The 18678-nt window shown below is 39.3% G+C and overlaps 1 protein-coding gene across 2 annotated transcripts; it reads right to left on the reverse strand.

Moving 5' to 3' along the window:
- Positions 1-214: 214 nt before the first annotated feature.
- Positions 215-17848, reverse strand: cabp7b (calcium binding protein 7b). 2 transcript variants are annotated; one of them, XM_058617464.1, is made up of 6 exons: positions 16934-17848; positions 3994-4137; positions 3780-3892; positions 2516-2663; positions 2301-2424; positions 215-2193 (listed from the first exon to the last, which is right to left on the reverse strand). In XM_058617464.1, exons 1-6 carry the CDS (start codon positions 17040-17042, stop codon positions 2169-2171), a joined length of 663 nt encoding a protein of 220 aa, XP_058473447.1. In that variant the 5' UTR covers positions 17043-17848; the 3' UTR covers positions 215-2168. The 2 variants fall into 2 exon arrangements, with proteins under 2 accessions (XP_058473447.1, XP_058473448.1); XM_058617465.1 differs by having other exon boundaries at positions 215-2424; positions 16934-17837.
- Between the last annotated feature and the right edge of the window lie 830 nt (positions 17849-18678).

The following is an 18678-nucleotide window of genomic DNA, read 5'->3' on the forward strand; positions in this document are numbered from 1 at the left end:
CCATACCTTATTATGGGATATGTTCACATGGCGTGGGAATGTGATTTCATATGTAGTTCATACACAATACAGTGAGTGAGAGTTTATTGCCACTTTCTCAAACTTTTCCTCTTGGGGTCCAGCTTTTTTTTATGAACGTGAGGATGAAAAGACGGACAAAAAATATACAGCATTTGGTCAAAACTTGTCAAATTTGACAAATATTTGTGAAAGTAAACAGAAGAAATTAGACAAAATAATATCCTACGCGTACACAAAAACTTGCAGTGTCCAGGCATCCTGGAAATTATAAATCAGAAACCTGATTTTTTTTAGTATATTTTCTTTGTTTTTTACAAAACATTATGTGTACATTTATAATAAAACCACACAGATTTAATGTGCCACTTTCCCAAGTAAGAAAATATAACAATGTTGTACTTTAAACAATATGTTGTTTTGGTGGTCCATGTAAAGCCAGAAAACAACATTCTCATGATATGTTAAATTACTTGTTCACAGCAGAGTATTTCATATTTTGCACACATCCACAAAATTTGACATTTATAGGAGAATGCCAAATACTGAGATTATTTTTGCAATGAACACTTATACAAATTGCATAATCCTTTGAATAAATACCGAAGAATTCAAAACTTGATCTTGCACACATAGAACGCACGTTTATTTTGGGGTTTTAATATACATGCAAGTGTGTTATGTGAGCTGACTATCCTCCATACTAACCTGCGAAAGAAATGACACTGAATATCAAGTTTTATTGGAACGCTACGCATGTTATGATTGGATTTATTCACAGCTGGTTGGTCGGGTCACTCCGCTAATCACCGCCATGACTCATTTTGGTGTCTGGTAAAAATGCAAAGACTTAGCGTCGTACCTTTTCGTAACCTCATACATCTGGCCGACAGAAACACGTTTCACCAGTTAAGGAGAACATGCACACTTTCTTGTCTTGATATTTCTCAGAGGGATTGTACCACTTCCTTCAGTGTCAGGGGTTTAATTTTGGAGTCAATTGTTCACCTCAATTTAAATCTGAAGCTTACGGCGGTTCACATTTCAGCTGGGAAAACAGATTGACTTACAGAGAAACCCCAGGGCTAACTCCGAGCATCAGACAAAAAACACACAACCCAATTAATAATTTAGAAATCTGTGACATCCTTGGGAATACACCACGGATTCTGCGGAACAGTCTCCTGTAAAACACAGCGCGCGGCTGAGGGCCTCAAACTTCATGTCTCCAATTTTCCAGAGCTCGCCTGTTACAATTGATACAATTGATTTATTGTTTTTGTACTTTTATTATTGTCATTCTGTTCAACACTTTGTATGAACCTATGCTGCTTTTCCAGTTGTTGAATTTTACAATACAAACTGTGTGCTGTCTTGTGATCAAAGTTTACCCCATGGGCACTTTTGCATTGTTTTATTTCTATAACCAATGCTATTATTATTATTATTGTTGTTATATTATGTGCACTCCAAATTGCAGAATTCTAATCAACAACATTAAAGGAATACTTCACCGATTTGCATTTAGCTTTGTATGACTAGAATAGGGGTAGTATTTTTGAAAAATGGTGCTTCCCAACCTCAGTTTCCCCTGAGTCGAGAAATATCTTCATTCTTTTCTTTGTTACGTGCCCACCAGTGACACTTGATTCGAGCCTTGGTGCGAGGCTTGACACTGCAATGCTAATTCCGCACTTTTTAGACCCACTCATAGGGTGACGGGACCTATTCTCTAATGTAAACAGTGTCCGCCATCTTTGCTAACAGTTATGCTAACAGGACAGTGCAACAGTGTCACTGGTGGGCACGTAACAAAGAAAAAAAATGAAGATATTTCTCACCTCAGGGGAAACTGAGGTTCTAAGCACAATTTTACAATTTTTTCAAAAATACTACCCCTATTCTAGTAAAACAAAGCTAAATGCAAATCAGTGAAGTATTCCTTTTGACTGTTTTGACATATTAGACACAGCACAGCTATTACTACAGCACACGCAGCACTTTACACTGGAATTGCTGGCGTCTTCTACTTCCTGCGTTGCTACCTAACATCTTAGAAAACATCTGAATCCGAGATATGACTGTCATCAGCCCTTGACAGGTCTGCTTTAACAAGGTATGCTGGAGTCGTACAGAACCGCCGCGTGACATCAATTTTTTTTGTAGAGAGAGAATCTGTGACAGTAGTTGCGAAAAAAAACATTCAGTGAATGCATTTAGGTCAACATTTCGGTTTTTCCCAGTCCAACCTTATGCTTTGTTGTTATCACCCAGAAACTTACTTCATCCCCCTGCGGAGCATCTGATTGGCTGCGATGAGCATGACGCTGATGATGAACGCGATGGCGAAGGCACAAATCAGGCTTTTGCGCACACATGTGTGTTTTTCCTGCTGTGTTGGACTTGCTGTGGAGAAGAAGAGAGTGTCATGACAAGACTTTAACAAAAAAAAAGAAAATGTCTAAACAGCAACACACGACACACGAGTGAGACATACTGTCGATGTCCACGTGGGACTCTGGGCTGTTCAGGTGGCTCTCCTCGGTTATAATGATGTTCTCGATGTCTTTCATCGTGAGGTGGTCTCGGAAAGTGTCGTACAGCAGCCTCTTCAGCTCGTCCACAGTCAGTTTCTGCATGTCACACTTGGGAGAACAAGAAAATACCACAAATCCATCTAATTAGCACAGGAACTCATCCGTCTCGATGTCCCTCAGTGACGCACACAAGCTGCAGGTCAGCACTAAGTATATGTTGCTCCTGGTCATGAGGGCATTAGGGAGCGTGAGTACTCGGAAGGCTTTCCCGTCAAAACAACACTCATTTCCATTAAAATCAGACAGACAAATGCACTGTTACATAACGCAACGTTGTGCAATACATTAAAACTGCATGTAATGCAACTAATGAGATCCTTCATTATGTCAGCGAGTTCTAGTGTAATGATAATAATAATAATGATGCCAGAAATGTTGTTTGAATTCTTCAGCATTTAATATATTATTATTATTATTCCAATTTACTTGAAATAGAGATATATATGGAAGAGTATCAGGGCCATATGGACATGTCTTTTATTTTTTTAAAGAAAAATAAAACTGAATTCTGACTTTAATCTCAGAGACTTTTCACAACTGCTGTCGTGTATGTTTCTGCAACGCTGTCAATCAAAAACGGGTTCCTCCAATCATCATGCAGAAGCCCAGGCGTCTGCGCCCACCCACTGCTCCATTGACTCCCAGAGAAGCTGAGCTTCCGTGGAAGTGACGTTTTTGCTGCATTTGTCCAATCACCGTCGAGCTCACCACAGTCAAATAAAACACAATTCTGTGTCGTCCCATAGAGAACAGTTGAAGCTTTAAGTGGTTTATAATGCGGAGGCTGCTACAGGAATACGGAAATCACGTAAGATGATCCGTCATCTTCTGAACGAACTAGTGACAACGTTCTAATCACTTTTAGTTTAGTATTGAAATGTAAATACAACACAGTACATATTTGACAACATTTTAGAGGAAGCTTCCATTGCTGTCTTACAGCAATCGCCACTGATCATATTGTAATCGTATTATTGCTGTATTTAAACATCAGCCCACAATCCCTGCATACTTAGCCTTTAAAGCATGAGTATATATAATTGAAAATGTGTGTTTGTGGAGGGAAAAGCCTCAAGAAAACTTAGACAGTAAGAACAAACTGGAAGAAACACTAATAAGGGAGAAGGTAAAGAGTTAAGTGATGATGCCGATGACAACACATACCTTCCAAAACACTGAATCAAAGTCTGCTCCATGGAACTTATCAGGCATCCCAGCAGAGGAGAGTTTAGGACCAAGCAACGTGACAAATTCTTCAAAGCCAACCTGACCGTCACCTGATTAGAGAGACAAGAATACAACATGTTACAACACTGCTCATGTGCTGGACTGTATGAATGAAGCACCGTCTTCAGAGAGTGAGGTGGAGAAAACGCACCGTCCATGTCAAGTCTTTGGATGATAACCTCCAGCTCCACCTCGTTGGGCATGTAGCCCAGCGAACGCATGGCCGTCCCCAGCTCCTGCTTTGAGATAAAGCCGTTCCCATCTCGGTCGAATACTTTGAAAGCCTCGCGTATCTCTGTTGGAACAAGGACAGCGATGAGGAAAAACAACCACTTTCAACAGCCGACAACGTGGGCTGAATTCTCTACTTTTATTGTACGTGACAAATAAACCTGAAACACATTGATTAAAGATGTTTGATTTAATAAATCTGTTCAGAAAATTGTTCTTTTTCTTAGCTGCACAAAGAGAAGTCCTGAAAGAGTAATTCTTGTGAAAACTCTAATGATATTGTGCCTTGTTTTACAATTTCCTTTTAAAAGACCAAACCGAATAATTGATTTTGTGTTTCTGCAAAATAAGTCAGTGTAAATGTTATGAGCCCTCTGTATAACCAAAAGGATTTATTTTGACAAAACCCCAGCACCTGCTGCGCTGCAGTAAAAACATGACTGAAAATAAGAAGTGAACGATTGACTCTTCTGCGTTTGTTCACAATTCCACACGTACAATAAAAAGCCAGAGACTTCAAAACACTGTCACTGTGAATCACCGTGAAGACACGTAGAGTCTCACAACTGTCACACAAGTTGAAATTTACTGCATTGTTGTCTACATTCCATTTTAATCACAAGCAAAACAACGAGAGCACTATGTAGAGTCTACACATTCTACCAATAAAATCAAATAAAACGTTGTACAACAAACACGTTGCACTACACAGAAACCAGGGAGTGATTCGGGACGTTGGCTAAATTCTGTCGCACCAGAGAAAGAGACATGAGTGACTCGAGGTTAATGTTTCACACTTGAACACAGAGGAAAATATGGTTTATAAATGTGGAAATGGCAGAGATTCTGCAAGACGTCACCAGAACTGATGTCATTTATTATCGTTTTTTTCCTTCTGATCTGAATCAGTTTAAAACAGAGAGCCCACGGGGATATAATTTAAGAGGGAAACCCAATTTAAAAATGCAAGTGTTAGCCGGGACAACTTTAAAAAGTATGCATGTTACAATCTCGGGGGCTTAAATTATGGAACAGTCTAACAGAAGAATTAAAGCAAGGGCAAAAACATAAATCAGATTAAAAGAATATACAAAAAGAATATTTCTAAATAAATATAAAGCTGACGAAGAGTAGCTTAATCCAGGACGGTAATGGACATATTCTTGTGTTGTAATCTGTACATTTTTAGAGTTGTGTCTATCTATCTATCTATCTATCTATCTATCTATCTATCTATCTATCTATCTATCTATCTATCTATCTATCTATCTATCTACCTGTTACCTGCTAAAAGAAGACATCACTTTCTAAGAGAAGACATTGCTACTTCAGGATCAATACCTGTCACCATGGCCATAACATACTGTCAGTGTTTGTGACAGATGGCTGTGAACGGATTCATATCATGTGTTCATAATTAACTACACATTCTGGTAAATACTCCATAAACATAGCCATGGTATTCTGTTTGAAGTGCTAAAATGAGCCGTCGCGCATCAAAAGGCAAGAATTCGCTGGTGCTTTTTTTGATGTACTGTAGCTTGCTCCAGTATACATTTGGTTGCGTATTGTACAATATGTTAGATCAAACACGCGTTAGTATCATTTATACGCCCGCCATAAACACGACACAAAATCAATAAATAAGCAGTGGGGACAAGTGTTGAGAAGACATGATAATTAATGGAAACTGGATAGAACAGAAAACCTCCCGCTGCCTCCCCCGTGTTGACAGACACATCTCTACTTTCAGTTTTACTGCATGCTATAACTAAAGTAAAAACCCCAAAACATCAAATGCATTGACAGCATGTAATCGTACTAAGCGCTTCCACAATGGAGGGGAAACTAATTTGCATGCAATCCCACAAGTGGACATGTGCCGTCCATCAATCTCCTGCACATGGAGTTAACAAGTCATTGTGACCACAAGCTGCCGGGGTTCACGTGGCGTGACCACGTCTGAGCCGTACCTCGACATATCGGAGACAACATATTTGTTTAAATTGCCACCAGCAGCTCTGTTTTTGAGTTTTTTTTTTTTTTTTATCTTCCTTCAGCGACAATGTCAACGTCCTGACCTTGGGTGCCCTTGACAAGTAATGAATTTCACTGAGACAGCTGAGAAGTGGTCGGACTACTGATTATTTCTCACCACAAAGAGTGAATACTCAAGTGCAATGTACAGCAGGGACACAACTCAAGGAGGTTAATCATTTGTGTCATATATGATTTGTTGCCGGGCTTTAAAAATTTATGATTTGAATAGAGTTTTTTTTTTTTTATCAGCAAATTTTTTTTTTAATATTTATGCTCCATAAACGAAACTGTTCATTTCTTATGGATCCATATTTTGAAGCTCACATGGTGTATGCCGACCTGCATGAGGCATGTGGTGCAGTTCATATTGCACATGACATAGAAACATGAACATGTGCACATGAACACATGAAAGACAATTTGTCATATTATTCCACAAAACCACAAAAATCATGTAAGAGGGAGGTTTTAGTGGCTTCTGAAAACAGGAAGTCCTTCAGAGAACGAAGAAATAACCTTGCACTGCCGTGAGGGTGCAAACACTCAGTTATCACATGTCAGTGAACCCATTCAGTGAAAGTCTCAGCACAATAGTTTCAAAATAACAATAAAACAAGCTCACCCTTTCTGATGCAGCAGCAAAGAACCATGGTCTGTATGACCGGGGAGACGTTTTCCTGTTATTTAAGAACATTCCCTTACATTTCCTTACAAATTGACTTAATTGATACATTTAAGTATATATTTAGATATTGGTCAAGTCACTGAACACAGTGTTAAAATCAGTGGAATAAAACACACCGACACGTTGGCCCTTTAAGGATGAGGTAATGGCACTGACCGTTACTCTGAGTCATTGGTGAGTCAACAATGACAAATATGCTATGTGTTGATATCACAGCAATAACAATAATCCTGAAATTACCCTTAGGGTCGGGTCTAATATTAGTCACACTTGTACCGCTAAAGCTGTAAAAATATTACACAATATTATAATCTACTTTCTTTCACCTATATCTGATGTAATGATTGACATCAAAACCTAATTCATTTTTTAAAGATTTGAACCCTTTAAATGGCATTTTTTTGTCGTGAAGTTTTTGATGAAAAACCGCCCCAAGAAAATGTGAATTATTTTCAATATACTACATGCAAAGTAAAATGTTTTGTGTTGAATTATTACAGCCTGGGATAGGTCAACGATTAGCAGCAACACTCGTGACAGTGCCATCTAATGGAAATAGCCGAAATATGGCGAACATGGCCAAAAACGACGAGTGAAAATGATCAATTCCAAGGCAAAAGCCCAGATTGACACCCAGATATAATAAAATGCATACTATTGTGCATTAGTAAAATAGAGGGGAGATCAAAAATTGCATTCAGTCATTAATAAAGCACACAAAACCCCCCATACAATACGTTTGATTTACTGCGGCTACATGCACTGTCAGATACAAATCTGCCGGTGACACCACTGTTTATTGAATCCCGCTTTATGGATGGTGCAAATAAGTTGTGAGTGTCCCTACTTTGTCCAAACCAATAAATTATGTCATTTTTTTTATTTCTGATATGACTTCACCTCCTGGCAACAGGTGCTACATCATGTTGAACAGGGTACGAGTTGCATTTTATTTTTTTGTGGAACAAGAACATTTGGGCTTTGTTTGTCACTTCATACCACTCTTACTGTACTAGACTCTTAGAATGTTGACAAGCTCGGTCCCCTGACGCAAAAAAAAAAAAGAACGGGGACAGCAAATTACGTTTAACAGCACTTGGAGTTCATTGAAACTAAAATGATAGTACTAATTCATTCAATTTTGCCATGCAGGGACAAAATGAAATATTGACTGATCATTTCATGGCAGGTTAGAACAACAGCTGCCAAAATCTTTTCCTTGAGAGGACTATTGATGTTTATCTTTCCTTCAATGTCAAACTGTTTGTCACTTGACCTACTCTTAAGGTGTTACCTTTGTCCTTCACTAAGTATTACCTCATCCTCATCATCCCCTGTGGGGCTGAGATTTACACTCGGGAGCCCGAAAACAATTTGTAATACTGATATCAAAGACTTTTAATGAAAGTGATTTATGGCGGCGGTTGGTGGAGTTAAATATGGCCATGAAAAGTGTCCATGACGAAGGACTCATGCCAAGAGAATCTCTGCTGCTTCCTGGCATAGTTTCAGCAGCAGTTCTCTTGCCCAATAACAAGGGAAATCCCCAAATAATGGCTTTGTAATGAGGAAATGTGTGTAAAAGATGAGTGTGGGACACCTTTACACCCAGACATTCGGGATTTAATTGATTCATTGTTACCAAGTGAATTGATAACAGACTGTTGGCCGGGAAGCTGTGGCCTTTTGGCTTCAGCTGGTATAGTATAGCACTTTTGATACTATCCCTAACCCTATCTACATTAGAGATGTTCCGATACCATTTTTCCCCTCCCGATACCGATTGTGGGTATCCGCTGTTACAGAGTACCGATACCGATACCAGTGTGTTACCAGTGCCTGCATGACTGTGATATGATTATCATTGGTGGTAAGGTTTGGCTCAGGTTAAACCCTCTGTAAAACATGAATGAATGTTTTGACTCTGGTCCAAACACCACAGCACTGGCAGAGCTCCTATGTTTCCATGACGACTGACCTGGAAAGCACACGCGTGACATCATTTTTACATGACTCCAGATTGCTAAAATGAGTCTCTGAAGTAACGCTAGACTTTAAAAACAGAGGCATACTGTACATACGCAGGACACAGGTACGCTGGTTACGCACAGCGTAACTGTTTCAGGAGCGGCGAAGAAGAACCGTGTCAGAGCTAACGGAGCTCTAATAAACTACGTGGTATCGGATCGGTGCATGGACTCCAGTACTCGCCGATACCAATGCCCACATTTTCGGCAGTATCGGAATCAGAACAACTCTAGTCTACATATACTGAATAATCACCAACAAGGGTTGGTGATTGGACTCTGGTATTTGTTGAGAGAAGTCTTATTCTCATGATTTCTGTGTAATGTTGTGAGGTCGAGTGGTTCAATGGGAAACCCAACGTTCTTTCAACGAGGAACCAACACATTTATCCTTGAAGAAAGAAATAAAGAAAGACAGAAAGTTAGACAGACACCCACCATGCATCCCCGCTGTGATTGTCAGACAGTTAACTGCCAAACCACCCTTCATGCCCCTTCATGGTGTTAAAAACAGCAGGAGGTCGATGAAGAAGAGGAACTTCTTTTAAGAGAGCGACCACAGAGTTTGTGAACACTGCTCCTACACATAGTAGTTAAACTCTGTATTTGGCATTTTAAACTCTGGTGTTCACTTTTAAACTCCATCTACTGCAGGGGTGTCAAACATACCGCCCGTGGGCCAGAACCGGCCCACTAGAGGGTCCAATCCGGCCCACAGGGAGATGTCAAATACTATATTTTTCAGTCCCAGAAATGTTTTGTGTGATTTTGCACACGTGCAAATGATAAACCTTAGGCATGATAGTGCTGAAATTTCACTTATTTTTCTCTAGACATTTCAGGACCTTTCATAAGATGTAAAGTGACCTTGAGTGTTTGAAAGGCGCTTACAAATAAAATGTATCATTATTATTATTAGTATCTAATCCAGATTAACGTATGAATCAGACACTAAATATCGATTTACACTGGACTTGTCAAACAGGATATTTTTTACTGTGACATTAAATACATACGTCCTTCTTTTTCCCCTCTTAAACAAAACACAGTGACCTTAAACTATAAAAAATGTTCAGATATTTTTAGAATTTAAGAACCTGTACTCTTTTCCCAGTGAAAATGCTGCTTATTTGAGAAATCACAGAAGTATAGACTCCGTTTGGTTTTCCTCCCAGATTCTTTTCTCAGGTGATTCCATCCCTCATGACATGATCACATCCTTTGTTTTTGAAAATGAAAGTGAAAACTGAAATTAAAAAAAGTCTTTCGTACAGAACAAAATAATGTATATTAACAAATAAGTATTTGCCGGCAATAGGAAAATGAGAACATAACTGTTACCATACTGAGGCATTAGAGGCAAATTATATTTAAACATTTACACATAAATATTTATAGGCTTTGGATGACTGGAGACACCGAGGAGCCTCTTTATGATCTTAAGGCATTAAAAAAACAAACAAACAAAAAAAAAGCTAATTATATTTCTGGCTCAAATAAATACAGAGTTATTACAAGGACAAACAAAATAAAATACAGTTATTGTAGTGGAGATTGTAATCGGGTAAAGATATGACTACATTAGCATTGCAACGCTTTGTTTATGCAAACTATTCACATTAATGTGTGTTTAGTTGCATGTGTATGAATGTGGGATGTGTCAGTGGTCAAAGTGGATGCTGTTGGGAAAATTACAAGACAAACCATTATTCATCAACACTTTTATACGTCTTGCATTTTTTGTGGACTCTCATAGAACCTAATCTTAACCATCAAAACCCTTACCCTTACACTTACCCTAACCCTAAACCTAAACTTCATTCTAACCCTAACCATAAAACCAGGTCTTGACCCCCCAAAAAACCCTTTAAAGAAGTGAGGACCAGCCAAAATGTCCTTTACGAGTTTGGTCATCACAAAGCCACAAATACACAAACACACACACACACAGTTTTGAATCATTTGTGTGGACATTCCCCAGCACCCCTTACCTTAACCATCACAATAAAATGCCTTACACTTACCTAAACCTAATTCTTGCCGTACAACCAAGTCTATTTCCTCAAAAAGCCTGTTAAAGTTGTGTGGAGCAGACAAAATGTCCTCATAGAGATAGGTTTGTTTAACAAATGGTCCACACAGCCTACTAAAGACATGTGTACACACACACACACACACAGAGCCCTACAGCACATACAGCCTCCGCGCGCAGTTCCCCAGAGGCTGAGCTAAAATTATGTGACATGATCTTTTAAAGAAACTATAAAGAAACATCACTGTTCTATGCATTTTCAACTCAAACACTTTATTTACTCCAAGAACAGATTTGACTGTAGCTGATCTCATTTGTTGGATTTCGTGGTGTGACTGCTGCCGACGTTGTTGTTTAGTTGTCTTTATTTGATGTTTTGTCTGGCTTTACATTATTCAGCTGCATCCTCTCGATCCATCAGAGGAGCAGCATCTCTGCCTGCCAGCTCTCGTAGGGTAAAATAATGCTTTGCATAAAAACACATAAACAAACTGAGGACAATGCTGTTTGCGGCAACTGTTTTCTGTTGTGAGTGCGATCAGTTCCCCAATGAAACAGAAACATGGCTGTGTGAGATTATGTACACTTTGTAAGTAGAATAGCGAGCACAGTATGAGGTGCTTCATAGATTTGAATATTCATCCGCACCGGATTTATCAGCTAACATCTGCGCTGCGCTTCCCAAATCTGACTGTGGATAAATAAAACATGACGTGGGAGAGACAGAGAGAGAGAGAGAGAGAAGGCGCCGTGTCATAATTAAAATGTTCTCATAGCGTTAAACAGTGTAACAATGTTGAGTGAATCTCACCGGACACCTTAAACATTAATGATCAAACATTTGTCTTTAACCAAAGCGGAGGCCACATTAAAAACAACAAAAACAAAGATAAAGCAGCTTTAAGTGTCTTGTGTATATATATATATGTATATATATACATATATATATATCTATATAAATATAGATATATATATGTATGTAAGCTTTAATTACAAATGTTCTGGGGGTTTTTTGTCTGTTTTTGTTATTTACAGATTAATTTTGCTTAAAACAAAATTGCTTGAACTACTGTGCAAGACGAATTATCGAGTTATAATTTTAATTTCTAATCACTAAACAATTCATTTTTCAGAAACTGTCTCATACACTCTCATACTATATTAATATCCATTATCTGCACACACTGAATTGCACCAATGTGACTCATTCGCTATTTTGTGCCGAGAGCATCTCCAGTCACAGCAAATCTGGCCTGACAACTATTATTACAGATGTGTTTGTGACTGGTTTATTTACAGTCATTGATCCCCGACAGCTGCGAGCTTTGAAAAGTTTAAACCTTGTTTAAAAGTGAAAAGAAGGAAAAGACGGTGGTTTCCTCGGGAATATCCTGCTGGCCGCGATCCACCGCTCACATCCTCTGTCAAGGGACACAGCAGCGAGCGCTGCAAACTCGCAGAAAGTGGAACTGGCAGGACGACAAGACTCTTCGGTCATAAAACACGAGACTTGTCTGCGTCGACATGTTTGCAATTAAAGCATCTGCCAGTTTACTGTAGGTCACAGGTCGTGCGTTCAATTTTTACCTTTTTTAAATTTGATGTTTGACCTTTGAATAAAATTAAAGTGTCAAAGCTCAGCGCTGACACTCTGACTCTTGAATAAATCACAATTTGCATCTATTACCTCTTACACATCTTTCGTCAGACAGTATTTACTGTATAATTATTAAAGTCAGTGGAGAAATGTCATTGTCCATTGTCAAAATATCACGTTATTTATCTCACAAAATAGTCAGGGCAACTGTTTCATACACAGGCTGACGAGACACATGAATGCTTAATGGAGGTATTGGCATGAATAATGTGGGGATAATCAACAGTCTGGACAGCTGAAGCCGTGTAAGTGTGGATGTTATTTGTGAGGAATAGATAAGAGACAAACTAAATATCTTATAGCCAAAGTTAAAGCTGTAGTTAAACCGTTGTGAAATGAGTTCCCGCAATGCTGATTAAGCCTATCGGCAGTGTTTTGATCTGGTGTTGCACACAGTGGACGCTGCATTTTACCTCACAACCAGTGGAAGCAAGGCAGAAGCACAAAACAAGACAACTTCATTCAGTGTGACAGTGTTCTGTGTGCTCTGCAAACAGAACGTAAAAAGGAAATCAAGTGCTCCCTAAACTACATTTCACAGCTGCTGCTGTTCCTGCAAAATGCAGCTCCATGTTTCCTGGATCAATTCTGTAGAAACAAAAATCTTGTAATGTTTTGTACAGCAAAAGGTGGCACTTTTTTCGGCTATACAGTTCTAGCTCGGCTCGGCTCGGCTCGGCTCGGCACGACTCTACTCAGTGTGGTATCAGGCTTGTTGTTTTCCATGATTATGGTGCCTCCTCAATGTGGACGGAGTCGTCACAACACGGCTGCACGAAGCTGTCGCAACATGGTTTTACATGCGACACAAACATACAACAGTTCGATATTGTCCGGTTTGATTCTTGTGTCGGCCGTCACACTCATGACCCTTCCAGTGATGACACTCTCTGACCAATCAGTGGCCGACAGTCTTTTCGACGTCACATTTTAGTATCGGCTCAGCTCCATTGGAACCTCACCAGAGCAGGTACTAAATACAACTGGATACAACATATCCAGTGTACTGAAATAAACTGGACATGCACACATTCTTGAAGACAAACAATTGTTTTTTTTATAGCTGTAAGGATTTGAATTCATATCAGAGGTTGTGAAAACTGCACGACACAAGGGCAAAAGGAGCCTTTCCACTGACCCTGCAGACTTCAAGCAACCATCTGTTCAAAAGCATCCACTGCAAGGAGAGCCATAAAAAACTGAGAGGACTTTCATAAAACTCCCCATAGTTCAGCCAGTAATTATGAAATCATCATGTGTTTAAACTCCCCCAACGACTGTAAACACCTCGCTAATTATACCAGGAGGTTTTAGCACCAGCAACACATTTTATTGTATTTGAATATAATCACATTTATTGTTAGCACTTATAGAGCTGTATACATAGACCATATGTAAAAAGTGGACATAATTGGCCATAATTGGCCAACCTGGTAGTAAAAATGTGTTGAATAGCCACCAGGGGGTGACTCCACTCAGTTTGAATGAAATTCTATAGGAATGTATGTCTAATTTTTACTGGATTTATGACATCAGACATTTTTTTTTATAGAATAAAGATCAACAGCCAATGTTTGATAGGAATTAAATTGTCATGTATTATTGAAAAAGGATCTAGTGGCCATTTTGGCCAGTTTTGACTTCAACTAAGTCAACAAAGTCACTGATTAAACAACAAAGGATCATGTTCATGGACTTATGTAGCATTTCTAGCACATAGCATTTCTTGTTGTATTTTATTATATATTACAAACTACAGTGCTACTGGAAGACTTTGCCTCTTGCTTTAGGAGATTACTGTGTTCTGACTTACACACATGAAGAAGTGGACTACTAATCTACCTATTACCTTGAAGAATTCATGTATTGTCCATTGTGTGACCTGGACTGTCTTCTTTTATTTTGTCCAGGGTAAAATGTCCCTTTGTCCTTGTGTGTGACGTGTTTGTCAGGGTTGACTTGAACACAGCGGCCTGCATCTACTGTAACAACGTCGCGGAGGGGACGTTTGCCTCGACTTAATTACATGACTCACTTTTTGTTTTTAAATAATTGAAATTATTAACATACTACTGTTGCAGCCCTGTATTATTTATGGGCTGTGTTTTGGAAAAGCATCGGAATGAGTTCTGTCATTTTGGTTATGTGTATTAATCTTGCTGTGAGTTATCAGCAGGCATATTTATTATGGCGATGGAATGACATTAATCCGACACAAAGTCACTCTCTACCTTTGTCAAAATGGTCAAAGAAACCATTATTTCCCCCTCTCTCTCTCTCTCTGTAGCCACTGTTCAATAAAGTATGTAAAAAAGGTTAACTTATCATTAGTTAATGATTAACTAGTAGTGGAAATAGTTGCAATACAACTTTGATGAATCTTTAGTTAATCATTAACTTATGATTATTTAACTTTATTTGCATACTGTAAAGTGGCACCAGAACATTCTGCACCTCTTTATAATCTATTTCACGGATGATTTTGTCACCTAAAATCATAAATGTAATTAGAAAAGAGTAATTATACATGAGCCGAGCAATCAGGGGAAACTTCTGTCCCACAGTAATTAAATATTTGGTGCATGAATCAATATTTATAGGTTGATTTTCAGGCCTCTGCGAGAAAAAGGGGGAGCAGTTTTTGAGTCAGACCCACTGGGCTGCAGCACTGTTTCACAGACACACTGTATTCATTTGAAACAGCACTGCAGCTCCCACACCGAGGTGTTAAGGTGGAGCAGCAGCAACAGTGTAAAAGGCACAGGAACAGCATGTGGGAGGCAAAACAGACCGAGCTGAGAGCACTGTCCATCGTGTTTTTACTGCACAGGTGTCAGGCCATGGAAGTGTAGCAGCATTATGTGCTCAGTGAGTCTCCCCTGGATAAACACACTCACGGTTGAATGCTCGATCACACGATGATGTGAATGCTTAATGCGGCTCAATTAGTCAACGAGAGTCTGACTTCTTCATTAGCCCGAAAAGCTGCATCATCAACACCGACCGACTGACTGCGACGAAGGTCCTTCTGCAACTCAACGACACACCATGTCATCTCAGTTCTTCTTTTAGTGTCCGTTTATTTTCCACATAGCCAACATTTTAATTAAATCGATTCCACTTTCAATGTCAAACATGGGGCTCAAAGCAAGGGCAGGCAGCCACTTGTGGGCCCAGGCCACCTATACAGATAAAAGGCAAATGGAATTCCCCTCTTATAGGAGATAGCAAATCTGATCAGAGTTATCTCTTCATTGTAGTCTGCCTGCATGGCTTTGTTCCCAATCACTGCCAGCTGTGCTTTCCTCAGTGTGAGCAATGTGAGTTTGTGAGGAGGAAGAGCTCCAGTCTCTACAGCTACGCACCACATTTATAACAGCACGGTTGCTTTTTAACACTCTCATGAATCTTTTATGTGGTTTAAGTACAAACACTGTGGCGAAGAGACGGCCGTTTGTATGAATTTATAACAAGACGCCGTTCGACGCTAGACGTGAAGCAATCGCTTTGTTTTATTAATAACGTTTTAGCTTTTTTTGAGGTTGAGGCGATGGATTTTAAATGTAACTTATGAATGATATGATATGTTCAACATAGACTATATCACACAAGTCTGTGGCATAGAGTGTGACATGTAGAGAACTTGGGCAGTGCAGTGGAATGTATGTTTTTGAAAAAAGGGGGATAGTTATTTGAGGAATATGTGAAATGTATGTTAAAAAAAAGATTATCTGATAGTATTGCTGTGTGCTGGGGATAAAAAACAAAAACAAAAACACAAGCAGCACTTATAAATGGAAAGACAGATTCCAGGTGAGGGAATTTTCATGTCCAATATCGATACCGATACCGGTATCACAACCTTGAGTATCAACCGATACCAATATCAGTCAGATGCTGTCATTTCATATTCTTTTAAACTACAAAGCTGTTAATAATGCAAATGCTTTTACCACCAGGTCATATCAAGATGTAACTTTACAAATAACAAATATTCTACTCCCGTAAAAGAAAATGACTCAGTTAAAATGCTGTTTGTTGACATTTTTGTCTAATCTAAGTGATGGATTAAGGGGGTCTTTGGATTATATTAGATCTTAGATTTTCCTTTGTAAGACATACAATCCGGACACTGTGTATCATCATGATAATAATATAATAAAGGCTCCTCCCCGTTCAACAGTGACCATAACGCACATGCATGTGGACACGTGACCATGATGTAAAACACCTGCACTAATGGATCAGTCACTCCAGTCAGAGGATCCAGTTTAGGATCTGGAGGCAACCTCACCATCCTGCGCAGTATCAGGATCAGGACCAGGATCTGTCCAAGGTCCTGAACTGCCCCACCACCACCACCACACTGACGTTGCATTCACTCAACTTAAGATCACACCCAACACGACCACGACTCACCTTCCACCTCGTCTTCAGGCAGGTGAACAGGGGTCCGGTAGGTGAGGACATCTGGAATAGTGCAAAGTCCCTTGTACATGAACCTGGTGGTCACAGCACGCACTGGCATTTCTGCGAGGGGAAACCAACAGCTGTGTCGCGATCTTCATATAGTCCAGCTCTCCAGAGTTTCTCACACAAAGACCCTTTCACTGTCCTTGGTGTGTTTATATATATATATATAATATATATATGTGGATTTCTACAGAAGCAAATCCGCCACTCTGCAAACTTCAACCCTGCTCGATGGTGTTTTGGATTTGGAAAAGCTGCGTGTCTGATCTCAGAGGGAAAACCTGTGGCTGTTCACTGGAGACAAGGCATGCAGCAAACCAGCGTTACACCACAAATGACATGCAAAACTTTTATAGTTTGCATCCTGACGCGCAGTCTCGAGATGTAAAAGCCCTCAAGTGTCCACTCACAGGTCGATTAGCTCACAACAAGAATAATAGTAATAAAATAAATCTTGATCCAAACAGACGCACTTCCTTTATTCTACCCGCACACACCTCCTCCTGCATCTCAGCATGTGTGAAGAAGACAGGTCTATAAAAACCCAAAGAAGAAATGTGCAATCAATCGATGTTTCTTCTCTGTTTCCTATGATCACGCGTGTTCTTCTTCTTCTTATGTCCCCGTGTTTTTCACCGTTCTTAGAAAAATAAACACACGAACGAAAGAAAAATAATAAAATAAATAAAAAATAAATGGAAAAAAACAAACAAGCAAAAGAGGAGCTGATTCTTATCCAGAAGACGAGGAGTATTTTCCTGGAGAGCAGCTTCAAGGGAATCCTGAGTGGGAGTGGGTGTCCCCTTCCTCGTCTGAGACACAGACACGCTGCACGAGGCAGCAATTCGCTCTCGCTCGCTCTCTCTCCCTCTCTCTCTCTCTCTCTCTCTCCTTCCCTCTCTCTCTCACACACACACACCGAAAAATATGCATTTTGATGTCCTCTGATTGTGGAACACTGACAGCATCATGGCTCGTTTAATGGATCAGAAAAGTGAATCTGTATCAACAAGTGACGCTGAATTAAGTTCTGTTACTTATTTATTAGTATGATGATTATTGAAGGTTTTTTTTTTTTTTGCATTTCATTACTCTTCGAATTTAAATCAAGCCTCAGGCTGTTTTCAGATTTAATAACATACAGTATTTCCAAGCGTTAAATAGCAGCGTTTCATGGGCAAACAAACAAACAAAATGTTATATTCAGTGAATATAAAATGAAATGTGATGCATTTATCTATCAATGTCCATCCCAACATTTTCCAGCAAGATCAAAAGATATCTTGGGGGAAATAGACACATAATTGGAGTATTTATTCCAAGCATTATCATCTTAAGCAGTCTCTTCAGATAAATTCCCCAACTTTTCTTCAGCTATCTTAAAATAAATATGAATAAAACCACTCTTTAATCACTGACTGTGCTGCAGACATTATCAATAAAACAGACCTTTGTTTTCCAAAAACTAAGCGTATAAATATTCTGGAGAAATGCACAGTTCCTTTTTGACAAGTGACACTTGACAAGTTTGTCAATAACTTTGGAAATGTCAGTCAATTCTCTTAATACATCACTGGTGGAGCTTATCAATATGGAAAATAACCTTTATTGCTCAGAGTACGTGGACAGCTGCGTCCAACTCAAACCCTTCTTTCTCGCTCTCCTGAGAGATGAAGGCCTCAGATATAGTG

This window comes from Solea solea, chromosome 19, assembly GCF_958295425.1.
Source record: "Solea solea chromosome 19, fSolSol10.1, whole genome shotgun sequence".
In the NCBI taxonomy this organism is placed as follows: Eukaryota; Metazoa; Chordata; class Actinopteri; order Pleuronectiformes; family Soleidae; genus Solea; species Solea solea.